The sequence below is a fragment of the Haliotis asinina genome, chromosome 10 (assembly GCF_037392515.1).
Source record: "Haliotis asinina isolate JCU_RB_2024 chromosome 10, JCU_Hal_asi_v2, whole genome shotgun sequence".
In the NCBI taxonomy this organism is placed as follows: Eukaryota; Metazoa; Mollusca; class Gastropoda; order Lepetellida; family Haliotidae; genus Haliotis; species Haliotis asinina.
The window spans coordinates 21,762,971-21,781,730 of NC_090289.1; the positions used below are offsets into that span (position 1 = coordinate 21,762,971).

At 40.4% G+C, this 18,760-nt stretch overlaps 1 protein-coding gene across 1 annotated transcript in view; it reads right to left on the minus strand.

The window, feature by feature from the left end:
* Window positions 1-18,760, minus strand: part of LOC137299204 (histone-lysine N-methyltransferase EZH2-like) — a 133,635-nt gene that overhangs the window by 97,792 nt on the left and 17,083 nt on the right. Inside the window, exons 4-5 of the mRNA XM_067831792.1 lie at window positions 18,026-18,142; window positions 10,255-10,483 (exon numbers count right to left, since the gene is read on the minus strand). Coding sequence (XP_067687893.1) covers window positions 10,255-10,483; window positions 18,026-18,142 — 346 coding nt within the window. The remainder of the gene's footprint in view (window positions 1-10,254; window positions 10,484-18,025; window positions 18,143-18,760) is intronic.

Sequence of the window (18,760 nt, forward strand, 5' to 3'; positions counted from 1 at the left end):
AAAAACACCGCACAAGCACTCAGTCTACACATGAAGTGAAAACTGCTACTGTGTTATGTGTCAGGTGAATACCTGCCAACATGGCCTACCTGTCGTGTCCCGGGTGGGTATGAGAAAGTCCCGATTCTAGCACTATACAGGCCTAGATCGATCATCCTACGGGTTAGGAATGCTCTCTGATGTCTTAGAAGTGAAGTAGATGTAGATCTAGTCTATGGTCCAATCCGTCCGTAACAATAATGGTAACTGTTTCCTAATAAATTTTCCCTCTGGGTTGTGGTAGCCAGAATCTCACTTAAGGGTGCACAAAAATCCACACTATATAACACATACATGAATCCTATAATTATGATTAAACAGCAGTAGTTACCTCAACTAAAGAATTACTATTACATTGAATACTTCTGAATAGTGGAAGTCTAGGATTTATAAGAAGTATATCCTGCAAATTACTTATATCATCACCAAGGAGAGTTGTAATAGTGTAATGGTAATAGTAATAATAGAAGGTATGTAAGGGACATATGAATAATGAGAGGTATGATATCACATCTGTATAGTTTCCCACTCTACTTAATTGTCGGTTCACAGCGTTAATTCCGGCCCTCATGACAGGTAGGTATGATGTCAGTTCCCGTAATTATGACTCCTGTCATTTCTGCTATGTATGACGTTATGTCCGGTATGTGTGACATCACTCCTGGTATGTATGAGTTCACTTCCAGTATGTATGACGTCACTTGAGAGATGGATTCCAAATCATGGACTAACATTACCTTAAAAGTCCTGAGAAGGGTACGAGTAATATAATACCCAACAGCATATCAAATTTGGTGCACCCTATCCTGGTTGTGTCCTGAGGGTATTGTCACTAGATGACTTGATTAGACAATTATCTCCAAACACCGAAGATTCCTAATTCATCTTACGGCAACTTCACTGAAGATTCAGGAATCTCCAACGAAACACTTATTGTGTGAATTTTCAGTGAAGTTCCTGTCTTGAGTACTGCCTGCTCCACCATTTTTTTATCCATCAAGGTGGTTCAGACAGAGCTGCAACCAAAGTTCCCAGTGTGCTCAATCCAACGAGATCAGGAGTCACATCGTGTAAGTAGGATTTGATAAATGTATTACACCCTTTCCACTGGCACAAGGCCACTGGCTGTTCCACCAAAATACTTTCCATGCTGTGATGTAGCCTTGATTTCAAGCAGGGAGAATCGCATGTTAAGTGTGTCCTGATCCTGGTTTTGATATACCAAAAACAATGGTTTTCTGTGGCCATGATGAAATTGTATGTTTGCATATGTCAGAGTTCATGTTTACATGAAAGGAAGAGTTTCCGACATTTCCACCTGAAGGGAGTAGTTCTGTGAACGTACCAACGCAAGGATCATAATGGACATAAAGGATGATTTCTGTCTGGGCGTAAAGCTACAGCAGGGAGGGCAGGAATCCCATAGGATCTGACTCCAAGCGGTCCAGATGCTGAAGACTGATTCTTGGTGACAAATTCTGGTACAGATCAACAAGTGAGTTCCGTACATCTGTTAGAAAAACGTGTGAAAGAAAAGTCCAGAGCATGAAGTTCTAAGACTCCAGCAGCTGTAGCAGAGACCATGAGGAAAGCTATCTTGAAGGATAGGAACTTGAGAGACTAGGATTCCAAAGGCTCACACAGAGATCCAAGCAGGGACTGCAAAACTATGATATGGTGCCTTAAGGTGGAAGGCTCTGACTAACCTGTGTGAAGTTTTTTTCTGAGCCAATCAAGAGGCCTTGGTGATCACAAACAGAGGCAATAGCAGAGCAATAACCCTATATGGTCCCTGATTTCAAGTTCATTGAGTTCTTGAGATATCAGAGAAAATCCACTACAATGGGGATAGTTATAGGTCTGTTGATGAGTCCTCGCTGCTTTTTCCACTCTTGAAATCTGTTCCATTCATAGTCATACAGGGATGTATATGGCCTAAAATATACATGTGGATGGCCTTACAGATTGAGAAATTGCCAGGGTTGTGTCCAAGGAAAATGCTTGCACTCCGAGGGAATGCTTGATAATTTGCAAACATGAAGGTAGAGGTAAGGTAAGTTTTGGTGAACTATGTTTGAACATGGCTGTGTGAGAAGGTTGTTCCAAAGAGAAAGTTTCAGTGGTTGATCAGTAAGCAAGTTGAAAACCACGGTGTTGTTGGCCTTGGTAGGATTACATGATATATCACACAATCGTGTTGGTAGATTTACGCCCTGAGCCATCTTGATTGGTAGGAAGGTGTAGGCAATCATTCCATCCCACGAGATTGACATGGCATCCACTGCGTAGGCTGCAGGATAGGAAACAGGGCTCACAAATATACTAAGGTGATCTGGAAAGAGAGTGCCAAAAGATTCAGTCGCCGAGGAATGTGTCTTCCCTTGATGGGGCATTTGTACTGGTGTGCCAGATGGTAAAGACATCATGTCGTCTGTATTTATGGAAGAGAGTGAGTTCCCCCTTGTTTTTTTTGTGGGAAACAACAGTGGAGTTGCCCAATGCAATCATAATGGCTCTCTTGTACACCCTATTCCACCAGACATTTAGTGCATGAATGATCGCAAGCATTTCCAGGATGATGATGTGCAGAAGTGTCTTGAGTTTGACCATGGCCCGTGAGCAGGAATCAGTCTAAAAGAGCACCCCATCTTTCCAAGGAGGCATCTGTGTATAGAGTAAGGTGTGGTTAAGGAGGATGAAAGAAAGCTCCTGTTAAGATGTTAGAACCATGAGTCAACCACATCTGTTCCTGATTGACTTCCCAGGACACTGAGATCCAAAAACTTGAAGACATTCAGATGTCCCCTGACTGTGAAGTACTGAAATGAGGTGAGAGAGTCTATCAGAGACATCCACATCCTGACTGAAGCAGAGTCCAGCTGAAGAAGATATCGGATCCTGTCTCTGATTCTCTGGCCTGAGGTGAAGAAGTTATAACCAGGTTGAGTATCACTGTGAAAAGCCATGGTGTGATAGATATTCCGAATTATAGGACCCTGAATTGGCACCTCCATCCATTGACTGCAAAGCATAGGAAATGGTGAGAGCAGGGATATATCAGGACATGGAGGTTGGCATCCTTGAAGTCCACATTGGTGAATCTGGTGCCTGGTCGGATGAACCTCCGCACATTTTTTAAAGATTCCATGGTGAAGTTTGGTGGTCGACTGAGAAATTCCTTGTCGAAAATTTTTAGATCCATAATCATCCTCATCTCTCCTGTACCATTCTTGGGGATGATAAAAACCAGTGAATAAAAGCCAAGCGATTGATCGTAAGGTGGGAGTTCTACAGCTGCTTCCTCTATGAGTAATTGTTCTATGGTCAGTTCTGCTGCACATAGATGTGGTCCTGTCAGAGGAAACCTGTGACCTGTAGGCATGAGTGTTAGGCGTGGAGGAGGATGGAACTGAAGGGCATATCCTTGATGTATGATAGAGTATCCAAGGATCATGTCCAAATTCACATCAATGGACAGTTCCAGGTTGTAAGGAAGAGAGAAAGGGATTGACCGAATTAATATGTAATTTTGACTTATTGTAAGATCTTGAGGACAGAAAAGATCTAGATCCTCTGGCATGACCTTAATGAACATGGGTGGAGCCCATGATGAGGCAAGTGAACCAGCAGCTAGTTCAAGGCAGAATACTGACATGGGGGATGAGGCAGGGGAGATGGAAAAAAAACCCAAATCTCTCCCACTTCTGGGTGGACCTGTTGCACAACATGATTGAGTGATGACCGCCAAAGTCAACTCTAGGTTGAGAGTCCTTGAAACCTGAGCCTCTTGAGAGGATATCACTTGATGACACTGACTATTGAATAGAATAGAACAGATCAGAAGATTCATAGGGCTGTTGAAAAAGTTCTTCCCTGGTTTGCCCCGCTAGGTTCTTAATGCAAGAGATGAGATGAGTTCTCTCAATTGCATTAAGTCAGCCTAGGATGTTAACTTGTACCTGTGTTGTGCCCAAGATAGCTTGATAAATAACACCTAAGAATGAGTGGGCCAGAGCAGCCTCACGCGCTGACATGGCAAGCATAGCGTCTTTTTTAATTCTCGTATAATCCTGGAATACAGGTAGAATTAGTTGCCGAACTCTTGAAGCAATCAGTTCACATATAATAAGATATCAACAGATGAGCGTGAGGCATGATCCAAATCCTTTAAGTCCCTCTGAGAAAACTGCATTCTGATAGAGTCTGAGCTACTCCGGGATCAGACACAAAAAATCCTTGTCTAAATCTGGTGCCGAAGCTGGAAACATTCCGTCATGGATAACATAACACTGCAGTGCAGGTTCTTAAGTAAGGAATCAGTATCTTAGCCTTAAACAGACAGGAGTTGAATGAATCCAAAGCCATACGTACAACAGTACAACAAGGAAGAGACAATTTAGGTGTTCTAGCAGGAAGTAAACATCGTTTTTGTGTCAGGAGGTATAACAGAACAGATAATAGAATCTGACAACTACTGAACATGATGTTTTTATCACTTAGGATGTTTCTTGAACAAAAACATAAAATTAGAATGTAGTGTACTCACACATTCCGAGATTTAAAAAAAGCAAACACAAATATGAAGTACTCTTTTATTACTTAATATGCTTTTTACTATACATTCTTTTGCACTGAAATTAAGTTACAAATATTAGTGTTTTTAAAATAAATAACCTTAAAAAAAAAAGAAAAAAAGAAATAAGGCGAACCACAATCCTGAAAAAATCTAAGCCAAACCCTCTCTGACTGTGAAAATGGCATACCAGCACTTCAAATCTTGCAAATTTCTGGGCACGGAAATCTTTAATCAATAAACAGTTACTCATCAGTGAGAAACATCAGTACATCAACATCAATCAAACCCTTGTAACATCAACACTCTGCTCACTCATCCTCTGCCTCAGACTGCCACCATGACCTCACAGTCCTTGTCACATGCTGCAAATGTTCATTCTGTACAAAAACTATTGTCAGGTCCAATTAAGGTAGTTTATTTCACTTCAACATGTCGAATGACCCCTCTGTCAGCTGCTGACCATCTGCTCCAAAGAGGTGTATTCTTCCCACTGACTCAGATTCTAACTAGAGTTATCCTTCTGGGAATGAGGTAACTGTAACACGTCTTCCACAGAATGAAATGTGGTTTAGTCTTGTAACTTGACAGAAAACCTTTCCTAGATGTATTCCGGATGATTGTCTTTTAAATTTCACAACATTTAACTGCTGACTTTCCCCCAAAATGACAGGTTTTTGCCACAGTGTGTTTCAACACCACACCATCACTACACACATGACAGTCATGAATGAACGATGTTCTAGCACATTGACTTAATTAAACAATGTTTTAGCTGTTTTTAAGTTTAATGATATTGTACTTAAAAGATCATGTGGGAAGGGCGGCATATGATGTCTTTTGTTAAGCTGAAGCAAGGAGAGGATTAATGACCTCACCTTTCACCAGGAGGTGGAACTCTGACAGGTCAGGGCCCTCCTTGTGGACAGTGACCTGAGGCCATAATCCTATGTCCCACTTGTCTAAGTAACAAAGCCACTTAACCTTAGTTATGATTATAAATGTTTTACATTCATATAACAAAACCTGTAACTAAAATGGTGCAATGTTAGAATTTATTTCTGATGGTAAAATAATGGTTTTAGATACTATATTTTGCCAATTACTGCATCAGTATTCAAACTGTTGTATTATGCAGAATGTTTTAACTAAATCACCAGTATATAGCCCAGCGAGGTGTGCACAGCTGATTGCTATTTCTGGCTTTGTGTTTTAGACAAATACACGAAGTAATCTTTATCCCTTCAAATAGTACAATGCCTTACACACATATATTAGGACTGAAATGGTAAATAATCTTGTTTTGTGATGTTTAATTGCAAATATGACATGTTCACTGACATGGTCAGGTTGTTCTGATGTCTGCTTTTAAGCAGGGGTTGCCGACACAGTGATATACAACAACAATAACGACGGACAAACAATATACCATTATGTTTATTCTAAGAAATGGATGTGTTTTACTGTCTTTTCTCCCAGTATCAGTTCCTCTTTTGCCAGTCGAGCAAGTTGTTTATTTAAGAAGTCAGAGGATTATGAGACATGGTCGACTGGGTTTGTTTTTCTAATCACACACATCTGAAGGGTTGGTGGGGGTGACAGAGGAGATGACTAAGCCAAGAAAGACACTTTCAGTTATTACAATGCTGTTCTCCATACATCTCCATGTTCTCCATACATCTCCATGTTCTCCATACATCTCCATGTTCTCCACACATCTCCATGTTCTACATCACGTTCTGCATACATCTCCATGTTCTGCACACATCTCCACGTTCTGCATACATCTCCATATTCTGCATACATCTCCATGTTCTCCACACATCTCCATGTTCTCCATACATCTCCATGTTCTCCACACATCTCCATGTTCTCCACACATCTCCATGTTCTCCATACATCTCCATGTTCTCCATGCTTCTACATGTTCTCCACACATCTCCATGTTCTAAATCTCCATGTTCTCCACACATCTCCATGTTCTCCACACATCTCCATGTTCTCCATACATCTCCATGCTTCTCCATGTTCTCCACACATCTCCATGTTCTCCACACATCTCCATGATCTACATCTCCATGTTCTCCACACATCTCCATGTTGTCCATACATCTCCATGTTCTCCATACATCTCCATCTTCTCCACACATCTCCATGATCTACATCTCCATGTTCTCCACACATCTTCATGTTCTCCACACATCTCCATGTTCTCCATACATCTCCATGTTCTCCACACATCTCCATGATCTACATCTCCATGATCTCCACGTTCTCCATACATCTCCATGTTCTCCACACATCTCCATGTTCTCCACACATCTCCAAGATCTATATCTCCATGTTCTCCATACATCTCCATGTTCTCCATACATCTCCATGTTCTCCACACATCTCCATGATCTCCATACATCTCCATGTTCTCCACACATCTCCATGTTCTCCATACATTTCCATGTTCTCCACACATCTCCATGATCTACATCTCCCTGTTCTCCACACATCTCCATGTTCTCCACACATCTCCATGTTCTCCACACATCTCCATGATCTACATCTCCATGTTCTCCACACATCTCCATGTTCTCCACACATCTCCATGTTCTCCACACATCTCCATGTTCTCCATACATCTCCATGCTTCTACATGTTCTCCACACATCTCCATGTTCTACATCTCCATGTTCTCCACACATCTCCATGTTCTACATCTCCATGTTCTCCACACATCTCCATGTTCTCCACACATCTCCAAGATCTATATCTCCATGTTCTCCATACATCTCCATGTTCTCCATACATCTCCATGTTCTCCACACATCTCCATGATCTACATCTCCATGTTCTCCACACATCTCCATGTTCTCCACACATCTCCAAGATCTATATCTCCATGTTCTCCATACATCTCCATGTTCTCCACACATCTCCATGATCTACATCTCCCTGTTCTCCACACATCTCCATGTTCTCCATACATCTCCATGTTCTCCACACATCTCCATGATCTACATCTCCATGTTCTCCACACATCTCCATGTTCTCCACACATCTCCATGCTTCTACATGTTCTCCACACATCTCCATGTTCTACATCTCCATGTTCTCCACACATCTCCATGTTCTCCACACATCTCCATGATCTACATCTCCATGTTCTCCACACATCTCCATGTTCTCCACACATCTCCATGATCTACATCTCCATGTTCTCCACACATCTCCATGTTGTCCATACATCTCCATGTTCTCCATACATCTCCATGTTCTCCACACATCTCCATGATCTACATCTCCATGTTCTCCACACATCTCCATGTTCTCCACACATCTCCATGTTCTCCACACATCTCCATGTTCTCCACACATCTCCATGATCTACATCTCCATGTTGTCCATACATCTCCATGTTCTCCACACATCTCCATGTTCTCCACACATCTCCATGTTCTCCACACATCTCCATGATCTACATCTCCATGTTCTCCACACATCTCCATGTTCTCCACACATCTCCATGATCTACATCTCCATGTTCTCCACACATCTCCATGTTGTCCATACATCTCCATGTTCTCCACACATCTCCATGATCTACATCTCCATGTTCTCCACACATCTCCATGTTCTCCACACATCTCCATGTTCTCCATACATCTCCATGTTCTCCACACATCTCCATGATCTACATCTCCATGTTCTCCACACATCTCCATGTTCTCCACACATCTCCAAGATCTATATCTCCATGTTCTCCATACATCTCCATGTTCTCCATACATCTCCATGTTCTCCACACATCTCTATGATCTACATCTTCCTGTTCTCCACACATCTCCATGTTCTCCATACATCTCCATGTTCTCCACACATCTCCATAATCCGAATCTCCATGTTCTCCACACATCTCGTTCTCCACACATCTCCACACATCTCCAAGATCTACATCTCCATGTTCTCCAGACATCTCCATGTTCTCCAGACATCTCCATGTTCTCCAGACATCTCCATGTTCTCCATACATCTCCATGTTCTTCACACATCTCCATGTTCTCCACACATCTCCATGTTCTCCACACATCTCCACGTTCTCCATACATCGCCACGTTCTCCATACATCTCCACGTTCTCTACAGATTTGCATCCTCCAGGTTAAAGATGAATTAGTAATAATGATAAATTATAGCTAATTATAGCTTTATCCACTCGTGCTGTAAGAATTAATGTATGCCTTTGTCTACATCTGTTTTGGTGCCACAAACAGCTAATGTTAGAAGTTTAAGATGTCATGAACTAGATCTGATTGTGAAACACAAAACTTGTCTATTAATTCATCTAGCAGCCCTCTAATGAAATAGTTTTCTGTTTGTAGTGTAAAAAACTAAACAGATATTTTATTTTAAGTGTGTTTAAACTTTTGATCATGCTCTTACTACATTGTCAATTGTTTTCATTACATGTACAAAGACAACAGCTGTTTCATTGGTGGCTGTTTATAGATAGACCAATCAGTGATGGGTTAACAAACCATGAGTGGTATTCTATCTGTGTTGTTACAGTTTCAGTTATTCAGGATTCTTTTAATCGAGTTGGAAAGATTTCAGGTTTGTTTCGATTGGCTCGAATAGATATTATACACAATATGACTTTGATGTATTGGGGAACTACGCATTGTTATTTTGACATGGCATAAAGTAAATGTGTAGGGTTTTTCACATGGTGGCATTTATTTTCCTTCCGTATTTCAACTTTTCTACAGCATTTTATATGCAAATATGCAGCTTATCTGGAGCTCTGGAATAGTTTGATTAGTCTTGTGAAGATATATATTTCTGCTGGTAAATGTGTTTGTGAAATCAGTTCTTGTCTTCAGAAAAATGCATTAAACTAAAACTTGAAATCTTAAACATAAGATCATTGCTTTTCTACTTGAAAGAGGGAATTATATTCTTGGCTGCAGTGATAAATGATAGACAACTGCACAAATAGAATTAAATCTTAACAGTAAATGCATCAGTATATTTCTAACTGATGTGAAGAACAGTGAGGGCTAACAAAACTTTTTGATGGCAATCTAACGATTCGGCATGTCTTTGTTGACATCGAGAAATCTGCAAATTGACGAGCTTTTAATACATTTTATTTACAACTAACTAAAATCCATCCTTACGTGACTTCACAAAGGTTCGCTGCAGTGGTCTGGTGACAGAGTTACGTAACCTGTCTGTGGTTTCGTTGCTGGGTGAGCGTGAAGCAGACGTCTTTTGGCAACTTTTAATCGCTCAATTAACGACATGTTTTATAAGAAAAAAAATAATTGGTGTTCCATTCAAGACTAAGTCTTTAATATGGAATGGTTAAAAGAGTACAAAAAATGTGAGTTTACTTGTTCTCTAAGCAGGTATTATGTTGTATAGCATTTATTTTGTTATTTTAGAAGTGTTTCATAAATGGTAAACATTTTATACAGTGTTGTGTTTTAAGATGCTTCCATGATCATTAAGCTTAGTGACAATGAAAAAGTACATATTCACATGATATAGAGACAGTATGAAGCAGATGTGATCATAACAACACATGCACTAGCATATACAGAAGTCTGGTTACATCATATATCCCTGGTGTACTGAAGCTATGCATACCTGAGTGGTACAGGCTGGAACTAGCATCCAATTCATCAACATCAGGGTAAGCTACAGCGAGGGCCTTCACCAGTTCCACAAACAAAGCATCACTGATGAAGTTACTGTCCCTGTCTCCATGCACCTTTCCATCATAGTTTCTCAGAAGTTCTTCAATAAAGGATCCATCTTGTTCTAGAATGTCATCTCCCATGTAGGGTATATTGTGCAACACAGTTTCATCTTCCACCTGCAACACCGAAGATGAAAACTTGAGAACCTGCACTTAAGCTCACCTCCATATCTACATTTAAGATGTCAACAGAAATCAAACAATAGATATCATTGTTAATAATTCAAAGATTAGTATCCTCATTAAATTAATTTGCCGTAGTTTCTGAATTTTGCCCATCATCACACTGTAAGGTTTTAAACAGAAGTCCTTCTCTCTGTCAACCAATGTATATTACCATTGACTGCAATTAAACCTTTCCTGTTCTTATTTTTATTTTGCTTAGCCTTGTATTATATGCAGGGATTAAGATTGCTGTATCTATTTGTCTCATTTATAGAGCCGGATCAGCAATCAATCACTTGTACAAACTTTTCCAAGCGATCTAGTTAGAACATACCCAATAATATAACTGGATGAATTCAGATGCGGTGATTGGAAAATGTAATTTTCTGAATAAAATTGATACTTTATACTTATCCTGACTCGTGTTTATTATAGATCTCCTCCCTCTATGCGAAGATAGTGGAACACTTGAAATACCTTGAAGTTCCCTTCTAATTGAAGTGCATATACAATAAATTCACCAACCGGAAGCCTTTCTTTCCCGCCATTACATTCACATGACCAGCCATGCTTGTCACTTTTCCCGAATCTCAAAGCCCAACACGACGATTACTGGGAATTCAGTTGTAATCAATTGTACTCAGAAAACTATATAGTTTTCCTTATCCTGACTTATGCTTATTATGCTTATAGAATCCAACGGAAACGGCAGTGGGTGAGGCCACGTTGGATTCTGTCGACTGCCATGAAATTACAGTTAAATACCTTTATAACGAAGTCCAAGGGACCACTATAATTAGTTCGTTATATCCGTAGTTCGTTATTAACGAAAATCCATCGAAAGAACAATAAAAACACACCACAATGTATATAGTACGATACAGCTACGATGTACTCAGTTTATTCGTGCATTCATTCATTCATACCACAATTACATACGTTTCACTGAAAAGTCAGTTATCTTGCTTTGTCCACGCTTGGCCGACTGCATGCGTGCCACAGCATCGTTTAAATCCGATAGCGAATCTAACGAAGACATGTCAGTTGTATTTTGAGCAACCAGAGAGTTCTTCAATGTTTGAAGCGCCATATTGGCATCGGCAAACAAAGGAGGGGCCTGGTCTGGTTCATCACGGTTCAAGGGTAACATGGCTGGAAATGTCAGACACTTTTTTCAGTTCGCTCCACATATTTTTCAAGTCAGACAATGGCACATTATCATTTTCATCATCAGTGTTGTCAGCCACAGGTGCATCACTAATCACAAAGCCACCTTTCTGGAAACAGTTCTGGATACATGATTCTGTCACTTGACGCCCTGCTCTGTGGACCATCTTGATGGCTGCCAGGATGGTGATTTCATGCTGTTGTTTGTTGTCAAAAGCTGTCAGCATGCCTTTCATTACTTGGCACTGGTAGAGCTGTTTTAAGTTAGCAATGATGCCCTGGTCCATAGGCTGAATCTTTGATGTTGTGTTCGGCGGTAGAAACAGAAGTTCAACATTCGTAAGTTTTGACACAGGTGGATGCGCCGGACAGCTGTCAACGAATAGAACAAATTTTCTTCTTTGTTTGGCCATAGACTTATCAAACTCTCAGACCCATTCACTGAAAATGTCGCTGGTCATCCATGCCTTTTTGTTCGCACGGTATGTCACAGGCATACTTCGGACGTTCTTGAAACAGGGTGGCTTTTCAGATTTCATCATGTGATGATTTAGCAACGATACCTTGACGCTGCTTAAATCTGTTAATCCAAGCAGTGCTTCAGGAGAAATCTGAATGACTTAACTTTGCACCAAGTTCTTCAGTTTTTGCCTGGAGCATATGGCCACTCAACAGAATGTTCTCACTTCTGACAGCTTGGAACTAACTTGAGTAGTGTGTCTTTAACATCTTGATGGCTGGCTGCACGCATCTTCGTTTGAACTGGACTGAATTCAGTGGACATGGTCGCATTGATGATGGAATCACGATTCTTTATTATCGTACTAAGTGTTGACTTTGGAACATCAAACTCAAAGGCTATGTCTTTGTTGGATTTAAGACCTGAATCAACTGCCTGGATTATTTTCAGTTTGGTATCAAGACCAATGGCTTTACTTTTGCAACCTGCCATGACAGCATGAGGCAAGTGTTGTACCTCACCACTGACGTCTAACTTATAGGTCAGATTTCAAAGTGAGCACCGCTAATTAACACTGATTGAGTTTGCTCAGTTGGTTATTCAAACCGTTAATTACAGGTAACTGGGACTCCCGGGTTCGCCATACACTGATTTCAAAGTGAGTACCGCTAATTGGCAGTGACACTGATTGAGTTTGCTCAGTTCGTTATTAGTGTTTCCTGGGACTCATGGGCATCGCAAATCAGTTCACTATAGCCGGTAAGTTTGTTATAGAGAAAACATATAGTGGTTTATTCGGGACTTTCAAAAAGAGTTCGCTATAGCCGTCAGTTTGTTATATCCGTGTTCGTTATAATATATTCTACTGTACATCCAGTATTTGCCCCCTTCTGAGAACTATAATGGAGATAGTTCTGTCCTGTTCTTCCATTATTCATCTGTGAGATGGGGGAGAAGATCTCATCCAGATGAACTTGTCTCTTCTTGAAGCATTCGTTGACTGGAACGTGATGATATAAAGATCAGTTAGCGCCCTGCTAGTGTCTAATGTAACTGTATATCAAGATTTCCAATCAAGACCAGTCGCGACCCTTTCTTCATGTACAAGTATCTTCAATAAGAGTACAGGGTCATAATCACTCATGCTAGTCTGTCTTGGTCTTAACAAGTCACTTGATAAAAAGGTGAGTGAAATTCAGTGCCTCTGTGGAACTGTTAGTCGTTGTGCGAGAACAAGTGGGCCAAATTGGTGAATGCCAGTGATGTTGTCCATGGCGATGTCCTGTAGGTAGTGTTTGGCAAACACTTCACTTGATTTCCAAAAGCAGCCTTCCATTATGGTTGTTAGTGAGCAGATGTCATAGATGACGATAGTAGTCCACTACTTGAGGATGTGTGGCCTTCATTACCATGAAGCCTTTCTTTCTAATAATGTGAGGGTAGATCTACATAGAGCTAGAGCGACTGCCTTTGCTGCTTTAGCAGAATGATGTTTTAAGCAGGCTTTGATGCAACCCATTCGTGAAGTTGGAATGACATTGAATTGTTGTATGCTTTTTGGGTGTGTGGATGGAATAGTGTTTTTTTCCCACTCTAGTACTTGCATCGTTGGCTGTCCTAGTTCCTCGATGAGTACTGGAAAAAAATCTCTTGATGGCCAGTCAGGCACAACCAAAACCAGTTGTATCATAAAAGTCTATTTTATCTTCCTGTTGACTTTCGGTAGTAGTACTGGAGGGGGAATGTGAAAGCGTTCAATCCTTCCCATGAGATCCAAAGAGCGTCTGTTGCCCATGTTAAGGGATCTGACACTGAAGATATGATTGTTGGTATCTGCTTGTTGAACCTTGTGGCAAATATGTCTATTTGCAGAGATCCAAATGTCGGACTGATGAGTTGAAACGCCTCTCAATGTCGCATTCATTCTGTTGGAGATGGCTGTAGATGGGCAATAAAACTGCATGCACCTGGGATGTGACATGCCTTTATGCGGAGGTTCAAGTTGTCGACGATGCCGATGAGTTGAAAGGTTAGCCAGTGTCTGAGATCGTGTTGATCCTTGCTTGTCTATGTAGAACACTACTGTGGAGTCGTCTGTATGCACCACCAGCAGTTTATTTCTCAATGCTGTTAACCAATGACGTACTGCTTTGTTTAAAGCTTTCATCTCCAGATGGTTGATATGCTGAATGCCTTCGTTGCTCGTTCACATTCCTGCTATTATTCAGGTGAGCACCCCAACCTTGTAGTGATGCATCTATGTAGAGATGGTTGTTGTAGACCAGTTCTAGCAAATAAGTCCCTCGACATTCGATTGGTGAGTCAACCACAGCAGATATGGTCTCAAATTGTCCGGCAATAGAAGAACAATCCAATCTAATCCAAGGTGTTGAGGTGCTGAATCAGGAACCGTTGCACTGGGTATAGACATTGCTGCTGTCATAGTGGTAATGGAGAGAGTAAAGCTTGTTCTATCATAGCTTGAATTTTGATCCTCTGGGACAATGATGGGGTCCAATGGAGTGATGAATCAAATCCCAAGGAAATGAAGATCTTGCTGTGACTCCGATTCCGATTTCATTAGATTCACAAGCCATCAGTGTTGAGTTAGCAGCCTGATGGTGAAGTCTACCTGTAGTCTTAGATGACTTGTCCTGTGATGACCTTGAATGCCATTGTCCAGGTAAAAGGCACTGCTAAGTCCCTGCTGATGTAAGTAGGCGATGACTACCTTGGTGATCAGAGTAAATAGACACGGGGCTGAAGACATTCTAAACGGTAGAACTGTCCACTGGTAGTGCTGACCGTTGCATAGGAATGTATCAGAATATGCATGTAGGCATCCTGTAGTTTAGTTTTACGTCGCACTCAGCAATATTGCAGCTATATGGCGGCAGTCTGTAAATAATCGAGTCTGGACCAGACAATCCAGTGATCAACAACATGAGCATCGATCTGTGCAACTGGGAACCGATGACATGTGTCAATAGCTATACCACATGATTTTTTCATATTACAGATAAATGAATACAAATAACATTGTCTGATAGCTGGCATTCTACTGATTTCAGATCACTTTTCTTTTCAAAATCGGACCATAAACAATTATTTTAGAGGCAATTAAAGTGTCGAAATTCTGGGTCCAGGTTTGGATATCGATACATCGACAATTTTTTACATCAGACCAATGCCTACAAAGCGCCTGCAATGTTAAAACGTCGCCTCAGTTATTGGAGATACCCCTACACACGTTGCTGAATGGTTCCTTTTTAAATACTACCCGAAAGTGTCCCAAATCGGTCTGCTAGCACACAACATTGTACTATATCGATACATCGACAATTTTTTACATCAGACCAATGCCTACAAGCGCCTGCAATGTTAAAACGTCGCCTCAGTTATTGGAGATACCCCTACATACGTTGCTGAATGGTTCCTTTTTAAATACTACCCGAAAATGTCCCAAATCGGTCTGCTGGCACACAACATTGTACTTTATCGATACATCGACAATTTTTTACATCAGACCAATGCCTACAAAGCGCCTGCAATGTTAAAACGTCGCCTAAGTTATTGGAGATACCCCTACATACGTTGCTGAATGGTTCCTTTTTAAATACTACCCGAAAATGTCCCAAATCGGTCTGCTGGCACACAACATTGTACTTTATCGATACATCGACAATTTTTTACATCAGACCAATGCCTACAAAGCGCCTGCAATGTTAAAACGTCGCCTCAGTTATTGGAGATACCCCTACATACGTTGCTGAATGGTTCCTTTTTAAATACTACCCGAAAGTGTCCCAAATCGGTCTGCTGGCACACAACATTGTACTTTATCGATACATCGACAATTTTTTACATCAGACCAATGCCTACAAAGCGCCTGCAATGTTAAAACGTCGCCTCAGTTATTGGGGATACCCCTACATACGTTGTTGAATGGTTCCTTTTTAAATACTACCCTCAGTTATTGGAGATACCCCTACATACGTTGCTGAATGGTTCCTTTTTAAATACTACCCGAAAATGTCCCAAATCGGTCTGCTGGCACACAACATTGTAGTTTATCGATACATCGACAATTTTTTTACATCAGACCAATGCCTACAAAGCGCCTGCAATGTTAAAACGTCGCCTCAGTTATTGGAGATACCCCTACATACGTTGCTGAATGGTTCCAAGTGTGTTCATAATTACTGGAAAATCGTGGACCACTTTTTTCGTCGAGAATATCTTAATTTTTCCATAACTTTGCTGTTTTGGGGTGTATTTATAGAAATCAATCAAGTCAGCGAGCCTGACCACCAGATCCTGTTAGTCGCCTCTTACGACAAGCTGAGTCGCCTTTCATGGCAAGCATGGGTTGCTGAAGGCCTATTCTACCCCAGGACCTTCACGGGTTGCTCAAGCAGAGATAATGAGGGTGAAAAGGAGAGAGATGCAAGAAATGGATTTTTGATTAGTCTTAAAATTTGAAATCCATTCAAATGCATGTAAAATTATTTATGATCTAGTAAGAATACAGAAGCTCGACCGAAAATATAGTAATATAAGTAATTACAAGTTACATTCATGGTTTAATCACTGCATCAGTAAATATCACTACTGTGGTAGGCATAGAGACTCATCGGAGGCCCCACGCCTAAAACAGAAGGGATATTGACTGACACACTTCGGCCCTTGCTTGTTGATGAGTTCACATATATGAAACCATGAAACCACGTATACACTACAGAACACACAAACACCTTTAACTTTTTCGCCATGATAAGCATGGCCGGTCATGTGACCGTAATGGGAGGGAAACGAGGCCTCCAGTGGCTGAGTGCACTGTACGTCCACTTCAACCATAAAGGAACTTCAAGAGATTTTTAGTGTTCCACTATCTTCGCACAGAGGGGAGATGATAAGCATACTAAGCAAGAGTCAGGATAAGGAAAAGTAAAACATTATCTAAAAACATAATTTTACCAACAGAAATATATCCAATCCTATATCCATTTTCTGTCAAATACACTTCATTTCAAGGCAAGAGTAGATGCAATATAATTGTGATTTCTGAATAATGCAGACTGAAGTTATTATTATCACTAATTTCAGCAACTTAGCTGTCTTGTGGTCTGAGTTGGCAGTGATTAGGACACCAGTGTGGCGGGTTGGCTTATGTACAAAACATGCTATTTAGATACTGATTTTAAGGGTTCAGTTAACAGGTCAGATAATCTAAGAGATTGGTTTGTTTATGGTAATATATTGTATCCATAAAAAACTATGACACTAATAGTATCTCATATGCTAGCCTCTTACAAAGCGGGGACAAGCCTTCTTCTTTGCAATATTTTCCAGGAGCAGCAGAAAAAACAGGGATGTGGGTCGACTACTCATAAAGTAATAGAGATAGCAGGTTCCAAATTATTGGATAACTATTGCTTGCTTACACAATAACACAGCCGGAATATTGATCCAAAAAGGTAACACTGAAAAAACTGTCTTAAACCATTAAACAACTGTGACTGTGAGACGATTTTCATCTCTGTGATGTGCTTGTGTTGCTGCCACAAAGAATAAGAAAACCTGAATAGGAACGTATAATGATCCTGCAGGTTCAATGTTTGCTGAGACCAAAACCAAGTTTCAGTTGCAGATTCTTGGTTCTTGGCCTCGAACTATGATAAGGTCCCGATACTAAATCAACTCCTGGTCCAGTGTGCAAGAGATCCATGAGGGCAAGAGATCTATACCCCTTGTCTGCAAAACTTAAGCAACTTTACCTTTCGTCACATCAGTTAAAGTTGAACAAAATTCTTCTTTTCTGCTGACAACTTCATATCTCCTAATCACAGCATAGAGAGTCAACTCACCATAAAATTTTGTTGAAGAGGAGCCCAGCAGTACATGCAAGGGATTGGCTTTAGGTCTTTCATCATCCGCAGTGAACATGTTTGGGGAGGAAAGTTGACACCACTGATTACTTCGCACTGAAACAGCAACAGTTATATACTGATCTTAACATGACTAACATGTACCGTTGGCAGGGATTTACCTGGACGTTTAAATTTGAGTGTCCCAAGGACGCAGGGTTACAAATTTTGGGTGTCCTGGGCTAAAAAAATGAGTGTCCCATATGATGACAGCCACATTTAAATTGATTTTTTTTTTTCAAATGGTGTACTTTGTAATTTAATAAATAAACAAAGACATAGCTTTTTGAAGCGGTTTAGCTTTCTTTAGTTTCATTTAAACTGCTTACACAAAGATAATCAGACACTAACTGATAATATGCATAGATTGTACTTGACTACTGAATACATGTATTACTACTGAGTCTTAAATGACACAATCTGCCTTAAGGAGTTCACATTATCACATATTAGAAAGCTTAAAATGTTGAATGTTCACTGTCACAGACATTGACAATGTAAGTTGTAACCCAAAACTTTAGCAATTAGTTAAAAAATTAGACCATGTAAAAACTGAACTGTAATCCTTGCTCAAAGAACTTCATACTTCTGGTAATTACCAAGTTGCATGACACAGTTTGAGTACACTAGATATATGACATCATGTTTAATGTCTAATATATACTCTGTCTCTAT